The 24,275-nt window shown below is 44.7% G+C and overlaps 2 protein-coding genes across 4 annotated transcripts; one reads left to right on the top strand and one right to left on the bottom strand.

The window, feature by feature from the left end:
• On the top strand, positions 1-23,890 carry LOC109645906 (2-oxoglutarate receptor 1-like). 3 transcript variants are annotated; one of them, XM_069520852.1, is made up of 5 exons: positions 1-670; positions 1,584-3,866; positions 3,947-3,990; positions 8,168-8,258; positions 18,785-23,890. In XM_069520852.1, the coding sequence occupies exons 1-2, from the start codon at positions 613-615 to the stop codon at positions 2,582-2,584; spliced, it is 1,059 nt and encodes a 352-aa protein (XP_069376953.1). In that variant the 5' UTR covers positions 1-612; the 3' UTR covers positions 2,585-3,866; positions 3,947-3,990; positions 8,168-8,258; positions 18,785-23,890. The 3 variants fall into 3 exon arrangements, with proteins under 3 accessions (XP_069376953.1, XP_069376954.1, XP_069376952.1); XM_069520853.1 differs by lacking the exon at positions 18,785-23,890 and adding an exon at positions 12,879-13,034 and having other exon boundaries at positions 8,115-8,258; XM_069520851.1 differs by lacking the exon at positions 18,785-23,890 and adding an exon at positions 12,879-13,034.
• LOC109644951 (heparan-sulfate 6-O-sulfotransferase 3-B-like) lies at positions 5,581-18,290 on the bottom strand. The gene is made up of 2 exons (XM_069520850.1): positions 17,340-18,290; positions 5,581-7,084 (listed from the first exon to the last, which is right to left on the bottom strand). Exons 1-2 carry the CDS (start codon positions 17,873-17,875, stop codon positions 6,316-6,318), a joined length of 1,305 nt encoding a protein of 434 aa, XP_069376951.1. The 5' UTR covers positions 17,876-18,290; the 3' UTR covers positions 5,581-6,315.
• Positions 23,891-24,275: the final 385 nt, after the last annotated feature.

Consider the following 24,275-nt stretch of genomic DNA (forward strand, 5'->3'; position numbering starts at 1 on the left):
AAACGTGAGGTGAGTGTCTGTAAGTCGTTATAACGTTATGATGTTCAGTGTTTTCATTAGTGCTTAAATTCCATCACACATCATGAGCAGCGGGGAACCTAGATCTGCAACGATAGATCACGAGTCATGTGTACTTTAAGAGACGTTAATGTGACGAAGAGGAAGAGGAGGAAAGAGAAGCTCCATGTGTTGTTGCTGAGCCTCATGAGACCAACTGTGATTTGTGAATGTGGGCCACACAAATAAAGATTCATTCAGTTCTCTCTCGTAACTCGGTGGACGTTAAGAGATGAAACACGAGGGATCCCTGGAATATGTTCGTGGGATCCTTGGCTGACGCAGTCTTTAACCTGAAACCAGGGTCTGTCTGTGTCAAATTCAGCTCTGAGGTAATCGCCTGTTGAATCTGTCACTGGACTTACCTCTTGTTTTCTCTGCAGTTCCACCTGAAACCAGTTCTGTGGAGGATCTTGAAAAAAACAATGCGACCCTTGCACTTTATCAGCTCAGGCATGACACCAGGAAGTGGGAGCTGATGCTGAGAAACAACTGGAGTTTCCCCCCCTGGGTGTGGAAACTGGACGAGTGGGAGGAGGAGTGACACGGGAATGGATGTGGACAAGAGACAATGAGACGCAGAAGGTTCGGACTGAGGACGCTGTGACTATCAGTGAGTAGAAAATGATTTTGTGATATTTTTACAGATGAATTGTTTTAAGGAGAAGAAGCTCCCACCGTGTGTTAATGTCACCTCACATCCATAACGAGAGCAGCTGACAGCTGAGGAAGCTGTAGGTGCTGTCATATCAAGGGGAGGAAGAGTCTGTTTGTTTCTCTCCCACTGAGTTCGCTTGATTGTTTGTTTCTTTGCTCGTCTGCTCGCCTCCGGGGTTTTTTCTTCCTTCCTGCAGCAGTAATCACCACCGGCAGTCCTGAGGGGAGGTGAGGGGAAGAAGGAAGGAGGATTCGCTTAAAGCCGTCTTGTTATCACATGTTTTCATCCACTCGAAACTTCCATCACGAAAAAGAACAAATGCAGCATTTGTTCATCATACTTGAAAATGCAAAGCTGCCAATCAATGTTCTTATTTTTCTCATGACTTCTTCACACTCGACATATTCTCACACACATGAAGTAGCTCAAAACAAACTCGGGCCACCTTTAGTCGTGGTCCAGATCTGAGGATCCGCCCAATTGCCAACATTCCAAGTGGCATGTGTGCTGGAAGAGGACCAACACAATCTGACTCTGTGTGTTTAATGTTTAATGATTTAGTTTCAGGGGAAAAAGCTCGAAAAAGATTAGTTGTTCTACACAGATTGAAAAATACAGATAGAATTCAATGTAATTCAACTTTCAAGACCATTAAGCAATTGAATAAAATCTATAATTTCCTGTTCTGTTAATTTGCACATTATATTTTATTGTTAATATTTTGAGTCAAAGTCATTTATTGTGTTTTTAGGGCGTTGACGCTCGTTTGAGTTTCAGATCTGTTCGACGGATCAACAGAAAATGAATCATTACATTTCTAAACCATTTTAGTAAAAACATCATGATTGTAAAATTGTTTTTAAAACAGGCTCCGCCATGGAGAGCATCCTCTACCATGGAGACGACCACAACTGCACGTGTGTGGACCGACTGATGAAACGTTATTTCCTGCCCATCTCCTACTCTCTCATCTTCATCGTGGGCCTGGTGGGAAACGTGACCTCCATCGGCGTCTACCTGACGAAGCTGCGACCCTGGAAGAGCAGCAGCATCATCATGGTCAACCTCGCGCTGACCGACCTCCTCTACGTCCTCAGCATGCCCTTCCTGGTCTACTACTACAGCAACGGGGACTCGTGGACGCTCGGCGACTTCATGTGTCGCTTTGTGCGTTTCGGGTTTCACTTCAACTTGTACGGAAGCATCCTCTTCCTCACGTGTCACGCAGTCTTCCGCTACTTGGTGGTGACGAGGCCTTTGATGGCCGCACGGGTGCAGGAGACGTTTTGGGGGATCGTTGCGTGTTTGTCTGTCTGGATCGTCACCACCGTTGAGATAACTCCCATGTTGTCGATAATAATGTTACAAGAACACGACAACAAGACGTACTGTTTGGACTTTGCGAGCTTCATCAGTGCTAGCACTGATGACAAGCGCTGGTATAGCTGGCTGCTCACTACACTCGGGTTTCTACTCCCCCTAGTGGTGGTGTTCATCTGTTACATCGGTATCGTGCGAAAGCTCGCAGAAGGGCCCGGCATGAGCACTTCCTGTCGGATGCGAGCGCGTCGCGTGACCGTACTGATCCTGGTGGTGTTCGTTATGTGTTTTCTGCCGTATCACATCTTGCGCGAGTTGCGAATAGAAACCCGAGGTATGCAAGAGACACCGTGCATGGTGGAGCGGGTCGTCCACGCCGCCTACATCATCTCCAGGCCTCTGGCTGGACTCAACACGTGTTTCAACCTGGCTCTGTACACTCTCTCAGGTGACAAGTTCAAGGGAGCTTTCCTCAGCGTGTTTCACTGGAAGCGTTGGCTGACCAAGGCCTTCGTCAGCAAAGCAAGCGCTGACAGAGTTGCTGAGTGAGAAACTGTCCAACTCCTGCATTCACTGCTTTCAGACATGCACCGCACCCCGGAGATCTTCAGGAGTTTCGGATTTCCTGCGGACTTTATACCAGGAGCCAGATGGAGAAAGTCCGCAGGAAGTCCGATGTGAGAACACAGCAGGAGATCCTCCGCAGGCGTTGATGAAGCAACAGATTCAAATATGACAAAAAGAAAACGATGAAAAAGTAGCGTCGTACACGTAGAAGACAAAAAAAACATGATTTTCCGCAGCAGAATTAATACGTTACATCTTAGGCTCTGGAGATTTCTGTGTTAGTGTGAACTTGTTCGAGCGGAGAATCTCCGGCTGCTTGTTCATGTGTGAAAGACAAACTCTGAATCTGCTGAGGTCATGTCTGAATACAGCTTCAGTGGACAGGACGGGATCACAGATTGTAAATAAACTGATATTAGTTTCAGGTGGAACGTGTGTGTGTGTAAATTAACATGACTAAAGGTAAAAGCTGTAAAGTTTGCATATCAGATTAGACCTTTAAACACTCTTTGTCTTTATCTGTCAGAGTGATTTACCTGAATATGATATATAACACAATATCATGAAATATTACTTTGTTTTCTAATCATAAGAGTAAAGTTTGTATTTAAAATCAAACTGTGCTGGTTGTGGTGACTAAACTTTTAGTGATCCCTCTTGACATATAATGTGTGTATGTAATTTGCATATAGAGAGAACATGGGGTAGGTTGCAGTTTTATTGTTTGTGTGAATAAAGTGATAACAGAGCTATAACCTGAGCAGAGCTGCGTAAATATAGAAACTGTTGTATTCTAGTGCCGCGATGCAAACTGATGAAAATCCTCTCGTCATAGTCTCCAAACCATAAATATCTGTGTCACACCTGTCGAGTGGAACAATGAGCACATTTACAATTCACACTGACATTCAACAGCTGTAAACAAACACAAAATAAATACAAAACTAAAATAATTACTGAAAAAAATACACAAAACCTCCATAAAGTACCTTTGTTTCTTATTGTTAAACCTCCAATTATTCATTTTTAACTTGTGAAGCACCTTGTTACTGTTTTTTTTTTTATAAAGCTGCGAGAAAAATAAAGTTTATTATAGAAACTTTATCATGTGTCGGAAAATATGTTGTTCATACTGAAACCACCAGGGGTCGCTGTGGCCCCGGTATGAAGAAATTGCGCGGGACACATCCGGATATGGAAAATCAAACCCGGAAGTTGAAAGTGGATCCTTGCTATTTATGGAGCTGGATGTTTTTTTAAATGGGTAAATATACTTTAAAAAGTGATTCTTAATAATAAAGAGGATGATTAAAAGTGTAAAACTTGTAATTTCTCTGTTTTCAGATCTTCTTCATGTTCGCTGAATAAACCGGAGAAACTTTTACTCTGTAAGTTCACGTTTCAAGATTCACACTTTGTTACTGTTCATGTTGTAGAAACTAAGTTCATGTACTAAGATTTTTTTTAAACTACTTTTCTGAAACTACACGTTTATTTCAGCTTCATTTTCAAAACACAGTATGTAACTCTGGCCACTAGGGGGCGTCTGTCAATTAAAATGATAACAAAATATAGTTTGATGAGAAAATCCTCCTGACGAGACCAGACGTCACGTTTTACTCACGTCACGCAGCAAACGCCAAAGAACGATGGCGATGCGTCAGTGACCAATAGACACGCAGGAAGGAAAAACTGCTGACTGGCTAAAAGTTTCCTTCATCGCGTGTCGTTAGCAGAGGTGCTCGTGTTTCTAGAAGCGTGGTTATAATGAGTTAATAGATCAGTGTTTGTATTCTGGCTTCATGTCTGGATGGTGGGAGGAAGAGGAGACGTGTCGTCCATCTCGATTCGCAGCAGATGTTACTTTCTTGACTTTAGAATTAATCGTGTCGCACGTCGTGTATTTGCTTCGTTCCAGATCCTTTGGAAACAGGTGGAACTTTAGAAACGTGATTAAAACGGTTTTACAGCCCAACATCTCCTGCAGCTGCTGATCTGTGAAACAGTCTGAGGTTGTGTCGGAGCACTTAGCAGCGTTTTTCTGTGCAAATGGATTTACCTTCCCCATGAGCTAACATGCCGCTGTCTGTATCAGGAGTGCTAACAGCTCAGGAAGCAGTGGGTTGGAATCAGACTTCTGTTGATGGCATCGATACCTCGATGTACACATCTTGTGAAAGGTGGAAAAACCAAACACCCGTTTCAAACCTCCTGGAACAAAGTCTCCCTGTCAACACAGACACGTCCTCCGGAGATAACGGAAGCTTTTACGTTATTTGTCTTTCACTGGCTGCGAACTGCTTCATCCTTGATTACAGATGATTCCGCTGCGTTGCCTCCTCCTGGTTTATGGCTGCGATCAAAGCAAATATAAATTCGAGAAATGTTTAAGGAGTTTGTGAGCACAGAGAATCATCATCACGGGCTTATATAATTCTAATCTGTATCTGTTCCATGTTGTGTAAGTAGAATATAGACTGCAGCCGGGGATAGAAAGGCTATTTTAGTCTGTGGACATCACCATTTCCTTTTTCTGCCCCCCCCCCCCCCCCCCCCGATCTCATCGTCACGATCCAAACGTCTGCGTGAAAGAAACAATTCTTAAATGCTCACCAGTGTCTGAGGGAATGTGTAGAAACAGATTGCTTTTCTGCTCGAGTGCAAATGGAAGCATCAGTGGAGCTGCGTGCTGTATGTTTGTCAGATTATGGAAGTAAAGAGGCGTTCAGCCAGCCACCGGGTTGCTTCTGTTCTCTGCCGCACTAGAGTCATGGCCAATTGAACTTTAAATGATCAATTTGTGAGCGAGGAGCCCGTGATCAATGTCCTAATGGTGGAAATACCAATGTTCCATCACCGTGATGTAAGAGCGCTGGAGCTGGAGTCTTTCAGGCCTGCGGCGCTCCTCCAGAACCAGCCTCCCTGTGCGTCAGTGTGTCTGTATGTGCGTGGTTATGGGAAGAAGTTGTCACACCGCGTGAGGATTTAAGATTTTTATGGTGAGAACATGCTGTGAAAAAAGGAGCAAAGCAAGAACATGTGCATGTACACTTGCGAACCAGAGAGGCCGTCAGGGACAAATTTACATCACTGGATGCTGCATGTTTTTTTTATTTTTATAACACATTTCCTGCGAGAAATGGCTTTGATTGTTTCTGCAGCTTCGTCAGTCAGAAAAGAAAAACACAGCGCAGACTACACCGCCAAGTTTGTGCTTTGATATTCTTATGAAGCCAAACACCACAGAGCAACTACAAGATTCCACTGCTCGACACGGCGCTAGATCACAGACATGACACAGATCATCCCGAGAGTCCTTCGCCATTTTGAAAAGATACTAAAATTGCCCCTCGTCATCAGACACGTTATTTTTTCAGTAATTTCTTTGCGAAATGTAGGAAACATTCTCGCTGCTTTGAGAACATTCAAAGCTCTGGCTAATAAATAAATAAATACATTTCACAACTGCAGTGCCAAAACAGCCATAAGAAAAAAACCCAAATACAAAATGTTTATGTTGCCATGACAAATACATCCATCATAAATATTAAGACACCATTGGGCAGTCCAACAAAGCGTCATGAGAGCGGGAGGTTGTTGGCAGATTCACAGCAGAGGCGAGGCCGAGGGGAGACGGAGGGAGACGGAGGGAGACGGAGGGAGGAGAGGAAAGCACGATGAATCAGACAGCCATCAGTCAGCGCCGCGTGTCCTCACCACTGCACCACCTGGCTGCTGTAATCCTCTGTGGTGGCCACGTTCCCAAGCACCTTCACCACGTCCTGCTCCTCGTCTTCCTCCCCTCCTCCTCCTCCTCCTCCTCCCAGTCTCCAGAGCTCAGCCAGATAGGTCCTGTGCAGCTGCTGCCTGTGCTGCCTCTCCTGCCTCCTCCTCAGCCGCTCCTCCTGGTGCTGCCTCTGGCGGTTGTACTGGTACCGTCTCAGGAACAGCTCCTTGGCGTACTCGTACAGCTCCATGTCGAGGGCGTTCAGCCCCTCGATGCGCCACCGCACCTTCTCACTGATCCCCACGCTGGCTGCACGCGTGCTGTTGAGCTGCGTGAAGGCCCGGATGAAGCGCAGGCCAAACGTCCGCTCGAAGAGGTACTGTGTCTTGCGCTGGAACTCTGTCAGGCCATAGAAAGCCATGTTGCGCAGGTTGGCCTTGGCGCTGGCGAGCAGCACGTGGCCTCGCTCCAGCTCGCTCATGGAGGACATGTTGTAGCAGCCCACCAGGCTGAGGTCGGCCAGCATGCGGACCTGGCGGTTGTTGGCGAGGTTAGACGGGCAGTTCATGAAGTCTGCCAGAGGCACGCCGGTCCAGTCTTCACCATTGTAGCAGGCGGGGAGCTCCTCCTGAGTGGGCGGGCGGCCGTCGCACATGTGGAGAGCTGTTTTCCAAGTGGCCCCGCGCTGCACGTGCTTCCACTCGCTGAGGTAGCGGGACACGGGGTCACGTAGCATGGTGATGTAGTAGAAATTCCTGCAGAGACAATTAAACAGAAACATAAGATGAGATGTCCAGCATGCACGTGATCAGTGAGTGAGAGACAAAGCACCATGTGTGTGAAGGTGAGCTGGAACGTAATGAAGACGAGAAAAACACTTCTCAGACTATACATCACATTTCTCATATCTCGCTGCAGCTAAAACAGAAATACAGAGCAGAAGAAACATCACAACACTGGAGGTATATGGAGCGACTGAAAGTGTGATTAGGGTTTAAATGAAAAACATCATTGAGTGCGTCTGTGGGCGTTAGGGAGCAATGCAAACCAAGCGTGTATGTCATTTAATATCCTGCAGATGTGAAATTATTTTGGTTTTTGTCTCATCACTTTTCTCCCGTCTACCTCTGGTAATGTGATTTTTTTTTCTCCTCTCCATCTCCAGAACCTTTCGTGTTTGTGAATCACTCTGATCTGCCACAAACGGCGCCTCACAAATTGCTGTAACCCAGCCGCACGGAAACCTTTCAGCTAACAAACAGCTTTCTGTTCGCATTGAGTTCTGCGATGACCGGCATCGCGGCGAGGTGACTGAAGGAGTCGGCGGCGGTAGAATAAAAAAAAAAAAAAAGTTTTTCAAAAGGAAAACATGGATGAAAGGGAAATTGAAAAGGTTCATCTCGTGTGCAAAGATCACCATGACCTCACGGTGTCAGACAGAAACCAAATATTAAGCCCACATAAAAAGCCAAACATTTGATTTCTTTCACTCCGGCGGTTTACTCTCTGCAAGCTTTCAGTCAACAGCTAAATAAAGAAGTCGGATTCAAGGACGTTTTGCTGCAATGCTGCTCTGGAAGCTTCTCTTCTAAACCCCATTACATGAATGCTCAGTACATGATGCAGTCCCTTCTCTGTCTCCAGAGTGAAACACCTGGTTCAGTTTGTGATAACCAGTCAGTCTGAAACAGTCACTTCAGTTTCATCAGACATGATAATAAACCTCTTGTGTTTATTCTCAGTTTATCATCGAGTATATCAAGTGTTTCTTTTTTTCTGCTCTAGTTCCCTGAGATGTTGCTGTAAGTTACCAACAGCCTCTTTCCTTGTTCATTCAGAACTAGATGCAGACGGACAACGTTGGGTTCAGTGCAGCCAGAACAAGAAAAGATGTCCGACGTGTATTCAAGTGTCGAGCACAGGCCGTGGGTGAGTTGACAAACTTAACAGATTATTTAAACGGTCGCCGTCTAGTGACGCTGCCATGGTAGATTCTGGTGAAACCATCGATTCATATTAATTCAATCTTCCATTTCTAAATCTGATGTGTATTAGATGTCAAAAGCATCAAGCATGAAACCTGGAGCTTTTACAATGAGAGCATCAACCCGCTGTGAAATTTGATTCATTGAGTTGTGCTGGGGAGGAAAGCGTGCTCCACCAAACGGCCTTAAAAGCTCCATAATTTAGCAATTATCGCCCGGCGGCAGATATCAATCAGCTGTGATATATACTTAAGTGAGTGGCATGATGATATCATGGCAGCGCACACCCGCAGACCGGCACACCACCCACAGATAATGGCCTTCCACAGTGGAAGCTAAGTGAATTACCCTGCCATCTTCGCTGGCTTGAACGGACAGCACTAGATGGATGGATGCACACAAGCGCCTCACAAAGCGGCCTTTGTTGTACTTCCTGGAAAACAGCTCACCCTTTTCCTCCTCTCTGCGCAGCCCAACGAGAGACAGCCAGATCAATAAATGTCCGTGCGACCCCGCCTCCCTGCGTCTGCGCTTTCATTGACAAAGAGCAGCTGATGTCAACGCTCTGCTCCGGCTCATGCCAGGGACAGAGGCGGGGTCAGATTATCAAGGTCAACGATAATTACTCTGGGATTTTTCATTCAGGGAAACAACAGAGTCACTTTGGTAGAAGTCAGATGTGACCGTCACTTCCATGCATCTTTATTGATGCATCGTTTGCAGAGAATTTATCCACAACAGGGCGGCACAGTTTGAGGTTTCTGTATAGATTTGGGGGGGGGGGCATGAATTCAAGGATGCAGCAACAGCGCTCCTACAAGTGAGAACTTCATTTGCACGTCGGGTGCCAAAATAGTTTAAAGCTGTGAGTGCAAAAATAAAACCTGAGAGTGTTGCAGCTCAGAGGTTGCTTCCTGCAGTGAAGGGGATTTTGAAATCGAACCTGCTCTAAATTGATTTTCTTTGTGTCTTCTCGAGGGCAGACGACAAGCTGGAAACACTACACTGTCACATTATCACCTTTTTAAGTTGACAAGCGGAACACCGTACATTTTTAACGTTGTGAATTCTTCTGGTGAAATCCCTGAACGTCTTTTACCTAAAACAGTTTGTGAGTTGAGGAGGATTTCCTCTTCGCCATCCATCTCTCTCAAGCATCATCTGTCACCCGTCCCACTTTATTCCACGCCGGTGCCTCGGCTCTTTGCTCGTCTGCTAAATGGCTTTTAAGTCTTTTAGGCCTGATAAGGACAAACCCGGGAACGTTTTCTGCGTCCTCATATAAGTGATCGATCGAGCAAAAACCTCATGTTCTCTGGCGGACTTGCAGCTTCTCTGTCAAATAATAGGCACCGTCTCTGTCAGCGCACAACCATGCGTGTGCATGTGATCATGCAAAGCTGTTCCCTGAAGGTATAGTTAAATCAGCTTGTCGCATTTTGCCACCGATCAATCGGAGGCCTCGTTCGTGCCCTTTCCCCGTCAGTCAGCTTTCTCCACACGGCAAACCTGCAAACAATATTGATCGCTCTCTCTCCGTCTCTCTGCCTGATTGTCTCTCTCTCACTCTCTAAATCACCATCAAAAAGCTACAGAGGAAACTCGCTGCAAAAGATCGATATCGGCCTTGTTAATTCACTCACTAGCATCAAGGACACTGCCAGTATCGTGATAAAAGCCCTGATGGAAACTATTTATGCCGCTGAAGCCGCCCCATACAAAAAGTGTCTGGATCAACAACACCCATTCGTCCTATCTTTGTGAAAAATGAAAGTACATCATGTTGCTTTTAGGCGTTTCTGAAGAGCACTTTCACGGCTCCAGCTCAACCTCACGCTTTCCCAATAAGTGTCGTCAATGAGTATCACTTCTCAAGCCTTTTCTAGCAGCCAAGTCGCAAGAAGAAACAACTTTGAAAACAAGCACAGGACTGCACATCGATTTCACACCAAAGTCAGGGTGTTGATAACTGGCACAGTTGGAGCAGATCCATTATAAAGGTGTTTCTGTGCCCATGAGGCCACTGCACTGCCAGTAAACCAACTCCCCCTCAGTCATTAACATCCAGTTTTATCTCCCTTGAAATCTCTTTTTAATGTTCTGTTGGTTGTGATGATGATGGATTTGTTAAATGTTTTATTATGTGAGTCAGACCTTGTTTCTAACGTTCAATCATAATTTAGTATGACGTACGTACGTCCTGTCGCCATCACCTACGTGAACACTGTACTACCCCGGCACGCAGGTCGAACAGGCAAATAGAGGAATTCAAGAGAAATGTCACGGAACAGATGTGGCTCTGATGTGTCAAGCAGGATCCGTTTTCACTTGCCTGATTCTCTCTCTCGCACTAATTTAATCTTTGAGCCCAAAATCTGTGAATAGTGCACGCTCCCATCCTTAAACGTTACCCAGCTAACACTCCTAGATTAATCACACCCAGAGTGAGGAGAGGAACAATGAGCCCTGAGACCAGCGATGCACTGTGATCTTCATCGGTCGCGGATATGAGTTGCTATTTTGGGCAAATAAAAAGGAAAAGCCCCAGGGATGCTGCTGCGGAGACGAGGGAGCAGAGAACGCTTGCAGAAGGATGAAGTGTCCAGGCATGCTCGGGTGTGAAGCTGTGGTTTCACTGAGAACGAGGTGACAGACTCTGTGCCGGCTGTAGCCAGCAAACACTTCAACAAATTAAATTGTGCCGAGTATTTCAGGGTTCAAAACAAAGTGAGGTATCATCTTTGCATCTTCCTCTGGAGACGGAATCATCCATCTGTATTTATTCAGTTTTGGCCGCCTTTCAGGTAGCGACGTTCTCCCAGAGTTCCTAGAGTTCATTTGGTTTTCAAACACACCCACGGCGGGAGGAGATCCACGCACACAACAACCTGGCGTGTGCAGCTTTAGTAGCTTTAGCGTCTTAGCCTTAACCTTTGCTTGACATCTTAATCTTTGCAGCTTTGTGAAGTGTCAGCCAGTCCTCCAGGTCCGTGCAGCCATGGAAAGGATAAATAGGAGTGTGTGCTCTGCAAAGGTCACATCAACCCATACAAACTGTACTTCTGAAAGGCAATCTTCGTTTTAGAAATATCTGAAGGCTGCTTCAAACCGTGTGATGTTTGTTTGACATTGACGCTGTCAAAAGGATTTTCAGACTTTATCCTTTCCAATAAGCATTACTCTGTAAAACCGAAAGAATAAGATTCTCATCACACGGCAGGTGATATCATAATGTATCATTTAAACTTATACGAGACGTACGTGGTCATAAATGAGTTTCCTCTCATTCACTTCCACAGTTCTATAATAATATATCATTCATACAGTAACTCGGCACAAAATAGAAACCACGAGGCGTTTGATTGATGCCACACATCGATCCGTCTATAACAGAAATAGTTCTCTTGTCTTTAACCAGAAGGTTTTTTTTCAAAGGAATTTTCCATCCAGCCGACAGGTTTTCTACAAATCTGGACTTGTGGATTAATCGGCCCCTTCCTCCACCCTTGTGTAATAAAACCTGTCTTCAACTGCCCCTAATCCCCGCAGGGACTGTGGAGATTACCCAGATCCTCAGAATATCTCACGTTTCTCACAGGAATACGAGACGTTACTCACTGTCACGGAGGGAGAGCACCGAGGGCTTTGATTTAGCTCTTTACCTAATTCCTCTAACTTGATCCAATATCCCACGACAATGAACCACCTCTGGTGACTGAAGAGCTTCTCTCCTAGATTCCAATGATTTCTTTCATTCCTGTGGAAGCTCATGTCTGCCCGCAAAAATGTACGATTACTTTTGATTGTTTTTCATCATTAAGGTATTTAAAAGATAATCTCTTACTCTTGTCTGAAGACTTTCTGGAAGAGGTGATGATAGTTTGAAAGGAATGAATGTCAAAATAACAACATCAGTTTAAATCCCTTTATTAGAAGCAGCTTTTTTTTTTTTTTTGAAAAACTGATTAAAAAGATGATGCAAATTAGTTTAAAGTTTTTAAAATCCTGGACAACGTGTTGTTAGTGATTTGAGGGAATTTCCCTTCAGACATCTCACCAGTGTGTTAACAACAGCAGTACAAATTAAAATAGACAAATCCACCAGTGCTGGCAGAGCATGGCTTTATCAGTTCATTATCGTGTTCGCACTCATCTCCGCACTCGTCCGTGTTTGAAATGTGGCTGCTGAACGAATCACTGCTCACAGGGAGGATATGTTATACCTTCAGATGGGGCATTGACACTGACGTTCATGATAAACATTCAGATGACATTCCCAGATACTAAAAGCAACGTGTCAGTGTGTTGTGACAATTATTGTCAGAGGATGTGTTTCATCGCTTCGTTAGTTAAAAAGCAATTTAACATAAATTAATTAATATTTATATTTGAGGACAAGTAGAAGAAAGTGGGAGTATTACAAGAAGACTGTAAACCCCTCACAATGTTGTGTAACATCATTAATACACAACACACACTCCCTCACAGCTTACCCCCCCCACACACAGGAAGTTCAGAGGTCATTCAACGTCGTGTCTCTTTTCCATCTATTCTAACTATTCAGGGATGGGGCCAAAATATCCTGGATATGGACGCCGCCATCTTGCCTATTTGGAGCCAGAGTCTGCGTAGTAGTGATTTGAGGAGGATGGAGATTCAGTATCAAGACCCCCCCCCCCGGTACATGTGCTGGAACATTTGTGAGTCAATTATTTTTATATCATCAAATAACTGATGATAACCAAAGTTATCAGGAGCAACTTTTGGCTCCGTCATCATATCTTCCATCTTTATACGTCGACTATGGTTGGAACTAATTATTAATGTTATCCTCATGCTGCTGTGAATCATGACATCAAGTTCATGCTCGCTATAATTCTGACACAGTTAAATAACCAAATCCCAAAACGAGCAGATATTGTTGGAGGTGATATTGTTGATGCAGTCCGACATCATCAACGGGCTGATGAAGATTTACTGCAGCACAGCCGCCCTGAATGAGCACGCTGAACATCCACACCTCACCTCGCAGACGTAAACCGGGGTCGTGTTTATCGATAAGAAATATTGACCAATATCTAAAAGTATACTCCACCTGAGGAGAGCTTACAGATTCATCAGCCCGCAGCATATCACAACATCAGGCTGCAGCACAGGCTCTCTCAAAGGACCCGTACATTCACTCTCCGCTAAAAATAAAATCCTGGTGTCAGGTACTGTACATACTCCCACAAGAAGTGACGAATCAGAACTTGAGTCAAATGCAAACTGTCTCCTAATGCAGGACAAGTGGAGGATCTAATTCACCAACTTTACATCTTCAGGAGAAGATCACATGATTGCTACAGCCGCAGTCGTCAAAATGAGGTAGACGAGATAGTAGAGATTAAAAATAGGCAAAAGAAAATACAGAGAACACGAACAGATGCACCTTTCACTGCAGACAGAATATTATGTGGAGAGGGAGAGAAGCACAGGATGATTGTATTTGTGAAATATTGACAGTATATGTAAATATCTTATTATTTTCAATATCTACATAAATGCAAAAATACATAATTGTCATTTTCAGCCATACCAGATACCTGAGTGTATTAAATAGAGCAGTGGTGCATTTACTGCAAAGTCATTCAACTTTTCATTGCTCGGAGTAAGAACGTGTTATTTACAGTCTGATTTCAAGGCACCTCAGATCCACAGGGAGCAGTTCCTTAGATTTCTGGTCACCGAGGGTCACATCTTTCTCACAATCGCTGTTCCCGTCACTTGTAGTTTTAACAATACTGTGTGCAGTTGTCAGCAGCTTGAAAAAACCTAATGTGTAAGCTCAGAGACCGACTTCACAGTCAAAAGCAACGGTGGCAGCTTTACGCCCAAAGCATTTGGAAATTCTCTCTGCTTCAAACGGATCACATTTTCTCAATTACATACATCCCTTTCTGAAATCTCCGCATATGTCTCTCTTAAGCCGAGGATTTAAAGTGACTCGCTGTAACTGCAAAGGCAGATTTACTTCAAAAACGTGTAACCACACTTTTTCTTTCCTCGTGGTCGGCTGTGAATGTCTGAGAAAAATGGAGGAAACAGAAAATCAAATATCTAAAAAACTGCATTTTGAAAAAATCGTCTTTTTCATCATAATTTCATTTCTGTTTTCCGACTGAAGCTGCTTATTTTTTGCATATTTCCAGGCCCATTACTCCATTATCATCATTAGTAACAGGGAGCAGTGGCCAAATTAATAGCAGGAACCATTTTGACTGTGCCCAGAATGAACTGAGCTAATTGGACTGGTCCTGAGGCGTGATTTGGCCGTCCTGCGTTCTCTGCCCTAATCTGAAATAATGAGGTCAGTAATAAGGTTACACTCTCTGACTGCACAGTGTGGGACCAGCTGCCAAGGACGAGCAGCGCAGCCCGGCAATTGAAGCAGGTTTGACGTCTGGCCTTACAGCAATTTTGTCGCCCGCTGCGATGTGAATGCTGTAGCCACATGCTGCGAGCAAAGCCCTGCAGGAGCCTCTGACCAGTGGCGTGCCAATCAAAAACTACTTGAGCCGGCCACGTATTTTCTTTGAGTTTTGGGGAATCTGCCAGACGCGTGAGTTAATGCAGCATATGCTACTTACGTTCGTCAGTCCGTTTTAACAAAACTAAAACTGGTTGCTATGCGAACTCGTTTGGTATCCAAGGAGCTTATTACTGATCCTCTCATCCTCTTTTTTGATGGATGTTCCTGAGACACATTTACCCACAATCCCACAAACACACGTATCACACAATTAAAGAACATGCCGTGATTTTCCAGTGTATTTGTATTTATGTGTTTCCACTGGCGGGGGGTGAAGGAGAGAGGTGACAGGGAAGTGACGAGCTAAATATCGATGTTGTTACAGAAAACGTCAGAAGTCAACTTAAATAAAAAGTGTGCCGTTAGTGCTGTGAGAGGGATCTTTAGGAAATGTTCTCTCTTGTGCTGGAGAGTTAAATAACCCAGTGAAGAGTGAGCGGAGATAAGACTCGTCACACCCTTCTGCTTGTAGCCTGAAGGTGAGCGTGGGCGTCATCCATTCCCATGATGTTTTATCCCTGACTGTCTGCACTCCTATTGCTATATGTGACTCGCATCAGGCAACTCAGCCTGACCATCACTAAGTTGGATTGTCTTTGGCACTATTTGAAATCCATGAAATGGGTTCAGACTTTGACGATTATGTCTTAACTTCAGGTACTGAGTATGAAGCGATCAGGATTATAGATATATAAAGAAACCTCGCTTAAGAACAGCAGGGCTGAAATCCAAACAAGAGACTTTTAAATGGTCGATCAGAGAAGTATTAAATATTAAGCTGAGCTGTGACATCAGTTGAAAACACTCACTGATGACTCACAGAATCAAAGTAAATCTAAGGGAGGGTCCAGACCAGGTCGGTCAACAGACAGAAAATCTACCAAGCTTCGGGACGTGAACACTTAATGTGGCAGATCTGTGGCTGTGGAACAAGTTATGACTCACAACTCATGCAACAAATTCATGGGGACAGAGTGAATTATGACTCACGGGGGAATTTGGCATTTCTTGAGCCTTTCCTCCTCCGGTCACATGTGACTTCACTGGCAGAGGCCATAAGTAGTTACGAGACATCACAGGAAAAAATATTCCCTTTGTATTTAACGGATTTAACATCACAATCTTGTGTGGTGAAACAGAGCAGAGGCGGAATGGTCCCTGGTCGAGGACAACCCTGACCTCTGTGTGGAAGGAGCGCCGCGCCGCACGGATCGATGAAGTATCACGTTATCAGTGAGTACTTCTCAAGATGGGCCCGGTGCAGTATCATATTGAATCAGATTTGTCTGTGCTGCGGTACGCCACAGACGCATCCTTCTCAGTAAACACCTACAGGAGTTTGTACAGCTCTCATTAGCTCTGTGAATGGAAACACGAGTCTTTAATTGACGCTTTAGAGAAGGGAATTTGGTGCAGAGCCCAGATGTTTAGAAATGAAGCCAGCCCATGTGAGCAAAGTGCCAAAGTGCCAGAGTTAATGACCGCTGATTTCACGCTAACTATTATATAGAGTTGACAAGTGTTGACTGGAGTGTTGTTGATTCACTCAGAGTGCTGACGCGGCTCCGAGACGCCTCTTCAGAACTATTTAAAAGCGTTAAATTAAGTCTGATGGCTGCCGTTAATGGACTGGAAGGATTCTTGAAGGCCCTTCCGCTCCATATCATGTCGCCCCCCCCGCCCCCTTTAACACTCATGGTAACATATGGTGATTTGCTCTCTGAACCGACTCCGAGGCAAATTGGCTTCAACCCGCAGGCAGCACACCTCGGAGGACCCTGCCCTTCTTAAGTGATTTACTCACTTAAGCTTAGCTCTGCTGGTTCTGTAATTACAGGAAATTGAATCAGACCTTCAGAGGAGGAAACGCTCTGTCTGCTGGCTGCTTGCACATGCCAGGTGGTGAGCGTGTTAACACCGCGGCTTTAACACCCTCTGCACCCCGCGTTACATATAATTAAGAGGAACTCGCATGTGTGGCAAAGCCCCGAGGAAACAGAAAATTCAAGGAGAGATGGTTCCACAACGAAGCACCGTTAGAAGATCTTTGGTTTCACACAGACTGAACAAAGCCTCTGTTGCAATGATCACGTTCATCACTTTGTCAATCACCTAAAGGTGTTCGACCTACGATCCAGTTCAAAATGAAATCAGCACCAAATTACTGCTCCACAAATAATAGATTAAATGTTCAAGTTCCACAAAGCATTCAGTGTTAAAGGACACAATTCATTCATTCATTCATTCACTCACTCAACATCAGGCCGAGAGACCAGGGGACAGAGTGAATGAGTGTGTGAGTGAGTTAATTAATAAGTTAGTGTGTGAGTGAGTGAGTGTGTCAGTAAATATTAAAAGTTCAGTGAGTGAGCAAGTGAATGAGCCGGTTTTGTTCATTGATATATTATAAGGGTGAAGTCTATGAATGAGTGACTCTGCAGGGGGACACCTCACCTCTTCCTCCTCTGGGCGCTCTTCTTGTCCCTCTTGTTCATCACCACCGGGACGCAGCTCGTCAGCTCGGTCCAGTCCGCGTGCAGCCCGCAGCTCCAGCCGGTGGAGAACCGGGAGAAGAGCCACGACTCGGCCCTCCCCGGCCGGTGACAGGTGCACTTCCTCTGGCCGGGCAGGCAGTCGCAGGGCTGCTCCAGCTGGATGTTCTTCACCAGGTGCCGCCCAAACGTGGTGCCGCCGGTCTTCTGGATGTGGAGGAACACCATCACGTCGTCTCCTCGGATGTTGAAGTCGACGTGTCGGTCCAGGTCCCGCTCCGTGAAGTTGAATCTGGCGGTGATTTTAGAGGGCAGGTCCTCGTCCGGCTCCGGGTAAACTAACTCGAACCCGGACGAGTAGCGCTGGACCAGCCCCTGGTCCTCGCTCCTGAAGTAGCAGGTGTTGGAGTCCGCCGGGCACACGTACTGGTACCCGATCATGAGGAAGAGCACCGCCGCGATGGGGATGAAGATGAGTCGGTTGAACTTCTCCTCCATGGTGGGAAACTGTGAATCACGAAGACGGCGATGTGATGTCCGAGTCGTGCTTCTCTTCCCCGCGTCTCATCCTGCGCTCCGGCTCCTCTCCAGACGCGCGGAGCTCCGGTTCGTGTCCCGCACTCCGGCCTCGTCCTGCACCGCAACACGTCCACTTTCTAAACTTCAGCCGCTCCGGACACTCACTCACTCCACGGGGGACGAAGACATCTCGTCTGTAACCGGGTCACTCATGCAGAAGTCGCCCGCGTAAACACCACCTCCAGAGGCGTCGGTGCGTAACGGAGCATCCCCACCCCCGAGCGGAGCGTTCGGGCTCGGCTGTCCTGTCAGAGACAACCGCTGATCGGTATCTGAGCCCGGAGCGTCCCCGGCAAACAGAGTAGAGCAACACACCGGGACTTCCTGTCCTCGCTGTCACAATAAAACACAGGGATATTAAAATAGGGTAAATCCAGGGGCGGATCTAGGGGATCACTGGCCCCCAATGAATGACTTCATTGATGTTGGACATGTAATTGTCCCCTGATGTTTACCCTGGGTGGTCCACAGTTTTTACATGTGGCTATTCATCGTTATGACTATGACTGTCATCATCAGCTCGGGTCATGTGGGGACAAATATAACGCGAACCACCCAAACGCCACAAATAAGAAAAATCTATCAAGTCTGAGTTGAAACATATTTTAATAATAAACTTTTCATACAAGAGAAGCAGCTCAAAGGGCTGAGATAGAAAACAGGTTAAAATGATATTCAAAGTGAGAAGAGAACAGATTCTAAGAAACAGAAGAATGTGTTCAAGTGACGTTCAAACGAAAAGGACATCAAATAGAAATATAATCAAATTTCATTTGATTTAATTTTGTTTTACTGACTGTGGACAAACACTAACCTTTACTTTCTCAGTCCCCAGGGTCTGATCAACCTCGGTGACTTCAGCCAATGAAGTTGACCAGTTCATGAAATCTGTTGAGAGTTAAAATGACCCAATTAAACTCAGGCATGCTTTTATTTTGACGACAAGGTAGCCTCATGTTTTATTCTGGGCAGCTTGATTCTGCATCCACCAGTCATCTGTGCTGACACACACACACACACACACACAGAGGTAATTATTAGAGTGGTCTATAACAACTGGTGGAGGAAAATCTCTAGAATTACAACAGTATAGGAAATTCAAAGGAACCAGGAAATGACGTGCACAACAGGTATTATTATTATTAATAATCACACGAATGGCAAAACTGTTCAGTAAAGTGCTTTGAGTCGTCATCAAGACTGGAGGAGCAGTTCACAGAAACAGACCATTTACCATTTCTTTCTTATGAACTATTTTAAAAATTCTGATTAGTCACTTGCACTTATAAACAGTGACGCCAGAGAAGGAAAGTGTTGCAGCTCCGTTGATTCCTCAGGCCGACATATTGATATTAATTAATCCTCGATAATTGATTGTGTGTGTGTGTGTGTGAGAGAGAGACAGACTTGATCACGTGATGCAGTACAGTTGAATTTACAGTGGACACCACAGGCTATAGAACTAAAGGCATGTGAGCTCCCCAGTAATGGACGTCCTTTAAGCCTGCTCTGATCAGGAGCTTTTGTTGTTTTGCTTTAAGACGCCCTCCATCAAGGGATTTAACCAGGACGCACTTTGGAATGTATTCTCTTCAATCCTCTTTCAGCGCTCTGACAACACATTTGGCTCTCTTGCGCTGACTCTTGACTTAATCTGTATGGGACTTCAGTCCACGGCTCACCTCTCTTTATGTGTGAGAGGACTCAGCATCCCTCATCCTAAGAGGGGGGGGGGGGGGACTCTGTGTCATGACAAGAAATATCTCATTTTCAAAAGGTCACGCACAAGTGGGCACCAAGTTTTTTGTCTCAGCGATGATAACGTCCTGTGTCAGCCTGCTCTTTACCTGTAAGTCCTCTTCCACAGACGATCTGATACAGTCAAAAAAAAACAATCCATCTCTACAAACGGCATGCTGATTAAAATATGAGCAGAATCCCTGATGGGAAAGAATTTGCATTAATGTTTTGTGCAGTGGAGCAGGACTTGTGTTGTACTGGCTGTGCGGCTGGGATATTTATGAGGTCCCTGACGCTCACTACACAAGCCTTGTGAGAAATAACCCCGGGAAAGTGCTGATGCAGCCGGTGCAGCAGTGTACAGGCCTCACATTAATGGAACTGAAGCTGCCTGGAAATTATGATTGGATTGGTTTGTGATTTCTCTTCATCTGGTTTTGTGTTTTTCATTTTCAGCGAGGCCCGTGTGACGCGGCCCCAAATGCGTTTGTATATGTATTTTGTGGTTATTGGAATAAGTATTGATTTTATAATGATGTCGAGAGACGTTCCGACAGTTCACTTGTGGACTCTTGCAGTGGGACCGCCGGCGAGCAGAGGGTTTCTGAGCATTTCTCTCAAATAAGCAGCCTGAGACATTATTAAGGAAAGCAAGTGGAACGTTAAGCTGCTGCACAAGAAAACTTGAGGAAAGTCTTAAGAACAAAAGCACTGTGGGGTATCAAAGAGAACATCCTGACACTCTGCCTCATTCCCTCAACGTGTTCTCGATGTAAGGTCACAGTGAACTTTGAACTTTGGCCACCAACTAAATGTTTGTACCAAACAGAAGCAGCAAACTGTCTGCGTATGTACAAATGTTTATAATTATTAACTGATTTGATTTTAAAAAGTAAAAAATGATTTATTTGTTAACTCTGTTAAATAAGCTCTTATCTTTTTGCAAATATTAAAATGTAATCATATAATAAGTGTTTCATGGAGAAACTCCATGACCGTCCTCTAATAACAGATCACATTAACAGTAACATCCGTAGCCTTCTCATTTGCTCAGTTAGTAGAAACCTGTCCCGGTTGGTGTTGGATCTGAGAGGAGTTAACTAAACTTAACTTTGAAGTCTGTTTAAAAAGCTTTGTTCGCGTCCTCCTCTCTAGAAAGTGTCTCAGAGAGATTCTGTGAGTTTACGACCTTCATCTGATTTTTGTTGTGCGCATTGAAAAGAGACATTTTGGCCGTCGGGGCTTATTGGCAGAAATGTACTTTCTTTATTTCCAGGATGTTTTGCTCGTAAGTCACATTATTAGATGCCATGCAGCACTTTTGGCCATTTGCCTTGGCTGCGTGCGGAGCGAGTGTCTGAAGTGTGAACTCTCAACCACAGGGATCCACCAGCAGTCCCCAACACCTGCAGCGTGGTGTCGGCACCATGCCAGCCTGTGCCGGGCTCGCACCACAGCCTCATCCAAAAACACTTAATCAAAAGGGACACGCTCTGCACTTGGTCCAACATTAAAGGAAGCTGTTGTCCCACACTGTGCAATTTGGCAGCTTGACGGAGAATAACCCAGATTGGTCTGCTATCCACTTCGCTGCGAGGACATGGGAGAGGAGGCCGGCGATACAATCTGCGTTTTCGAGCAGGTAATTGAAGCCTTGGGGACACATTTGATAGTGATGTGTCGTGCCGTGGCCTAATCAGCCTTCCCGTCTCCACCATCAGCACTGATGGATGTTTATTGCCGGCTCGAAACACAGCCTGCATGTCACTTCCTGCAGAAGTTGATACGAGCCCCTGAATGAATGTCAGCAGTAGAATTACTGTAATTTCACTCATCAAGCTTTGTTGTATGTACCCCGATATTAAGGTCACCTCTCTCTGCCTCAGCTGATTCATTCAGAAACTGCTCTGCAATTTCATAACCAAGCTTTGTAAAAGGACTGCGTTTCTATAGTGCATCCATACAGCACTATAGAAACTATATGACGCACTTCTTCATCACGCGTCTCTTACACTCTGGCCGTTTTCAGACATGTCCTGCGGAGGATCCCTGGAGATTTAGGTCCGGACTTTATCACATGCACAACACAGCGAGACGTTCTCTGCACAGACGCCTTCACTAGCAACAAATGCTCCTCAGGATTCAGGCGAGGGCCGGTGCAGCAGGCAGAGATGTATTCAAATGTATTTATCTAGCGCTGTATCACAACATAAATTATCTCAAGGCACTTTACAGAGACGGTCGAGACGTTACAAAATTGTAGAGAAACCCAGCAGTTCCCATAACGAGCAAACACTATTAAGATCACAATTTTCTCAGGTAGGTCTTTCTACTATTACTCGCTGATAGTAATTAAAATAAAAATGTAAAAATATCTCTACGCTTGCTTTCATCATGAGAGTTTAATTGAAAGACATTAATTCCTCACATTAGCTAAGTAACTGTGGAGGAGGCTTTACTGCTGACAGTCCCAAGGACAGAATAACTGCGTGGCGTGAGATTTAAAGGAGCGAATGAGGCAGCAAACAGAAAAATAATTAGAGAAGATCAAAATCAACCACCTCGCAATGAAATGACCTCAGTGTGACTTTTATTAAGAGCAAACAGAGCGTTTCATTCATGTCATTGTTCTTTTATCAGAAAATAATCCGCTTTAGACCAAAGAGTAAGATAATAAGGGCAAGAATCTCGTCTCAACCTCGCCTGTAAATATCTTTTAATAACATTCCGTCTTCCTTCTTCATAAAACCTTTCAAACGCATTTCTCGTGCTGCGGGATATCAAAGCGTTCAAAGTGAAATCCTGAAGTTATTGATGTGAGAACTCGGTTTGTGATCAAGACAAACAAATCATAAAGGAATCATATGGAATATCTGACAGCCACCAAGGCATTGTTATGGCTTATTTATCTTCCTATGTTTTGTTCACATGTACCTTCCGTTAGCAGTCTTGTAAATCAGGATCAGAAAGTTGAATGAGATCAGTGAGAAGGAGGAGGAGAGTGAACGGTGCTTTTATCTTTGAACTTAACTGCATCTAAGAATCGTTTCATATTAAAAAGCCCATTCTGTGATGCGAAGCATTCTTTTGAAAAGTGTTTGCCTTAAAATGTATTTGCTGAATCACGCTGAGATTAATGCTAATGGTCAATTATTTGCTATTTTGCACCGTTTATGTGCAAAGGTCTTTACGCTGCAGAGCTGCCTGGCTGCTGGGCCTCTTTGTAGTGTCAGCCACAGAGATTGAATTAGTAATGTATGGCTTTGTGTGCTCAGTTGTAATTTATTTCATGTCACAACAGTTGCAGGTAAGTAAGAGTTAGCAAGTAATATAAAAACATTTGTGCTGCAGTCTTTGGGTAAAGTGTGAATTGAAGTCATTATCTACAGAAAACACCTTCTCGAGAGGCAGCGAGGAAACGCTTCAAAAGGATGCTTCATTGTCACAGACACAGAATCTCTGAGAGGCCGGTTACAGCAAACTGCTCGAGTAACTGCCTTAGACTCCGTACATCAAAGCTGCACATATTCAAGGAGCCCCGCAATGGCAAGAAAAGTAAAAATGGATTATTCCTCAAGTGAACACAGAATATCAGAGCGAGGAAATGAGTCTGCAAGCGAGCGTTTAGCAAACTCAAGTGGTCCATGATGATGGAGAACGGTCAAATGTGATGGGAGAAATAAAAGTAAATGTGTTTCCAGGACAAGAGGGGGGTTTTACCACAGCACACATTTCACACCGTGCTCGTACCAGTAAGATGAATTCAGCCAATCACAATATCCCACTGTCATCAACATGGCGACGCTGGTCGTACTCTCCTACCACTCGAGGGGCCATTTCTAACGAAGCTGTTCAACAAGGCTGTGAAGAAGCACTGAACCTGGAGCTACCGTCTCCGAGACAAATGGAAAAAACGAGGGTGAAGTGTGGAAGATCTGCGGATGGGTAGGATGTCTTGTGACGAATAGCTAACCTTGTTTCCTAAGCTCCTGTGTAGGTGCTTCATCACTATGCACACACACATCGGACTCACTGCCTGATTTATTGGAGGGTATGGCAGTCACTGGACCTTTGTGCACAAATAAAAACGCTTATATAAACTTTGTAAAGGAAGATGCATCCGTGAGATGGATGAATGCGTCGCAGTCGAGTTGCAAAATACTGAGATGCTTTTTGATTTGAATCTGTTTTGATGGCGGCAACTTTCTCTTTAATCCAAACTGATTTCATGCAGAAATGATGATTGATGAGTTCAGTCTCAGTATGCACACCAGAAGACTGACCTTTGTTTACCTGTTAAATATTCATGCCGTCTTGTTGTGGGGGTCCCTTCAGAATAAACCCACATCAATAACAGATACTTAGTCTTGTATTAAGGAGAAAAGGAAAAGAGATTTCACAAAATCATTCAGGGAGCGGGATTCTTATAAAAATTAAAAAAAGGCTTTGAATCACAGTCATGATGTGTATTACGACCATCTGGTTAAGATTCAAAATCCCAGTAAGCTTGTGTCGCCCACTCCTAAAATTTCAGTCCGTGGACGAGTCTTTAAAATGCACCGTGCATGTGTGGATTTCT

The sequence above is a fragment of the Paralichthys olivaceus genome, chromosome 24, assembly GCF_024713975.1.
Source record: "Paralichthys olivaceus isolate ysfri-2021 chromosome 24, ASM2471397v2, whole genome shotgun sequence".
Taxonomy (NCBI): domain Eukaryota; kingdom Metazoa; phylum Chordata; class Actinopteri; order Pleuronectiformes; family Paralichthyidae; genus Paralichthys; species Paralichthys olivaceus.

What these genes read in the sequence shown, in the direction of transcription:
- LOC109645906 (XM_069520852.1), top strand. Translation starts at nt 613, where the DNA reads ATGTGGACAAGAGACAATGAGACGCAGAAGGTTCGGACTGAGGACGCT. An exon ending in TGAGGACGCTGTGACTATCA is followed by an intron (nt 671 to 1,583) that starts GTGAGTAGAAAA and finishes TTTTTAAAACAG; the next exon opens with GCTCCGCCATGGAGAGCATC.
- LOC109644951 (XM_069520850.1), bottom strand. Translation starts at nt 17,875, where the DNA reads ATGGAGGAGAAGTTCAACCGACTCATCTTCATCCCCATCGCGGCGGTG. An exon ending in AGCGCCCAGAGGAGGAAGAG is followed by an intron (nt 7,085 to 17,339) that starts GTGAGGTGTCCC and finishes TTGTCTCTGCAG; the next exon opens with GAATTTCTACTACATCACCA.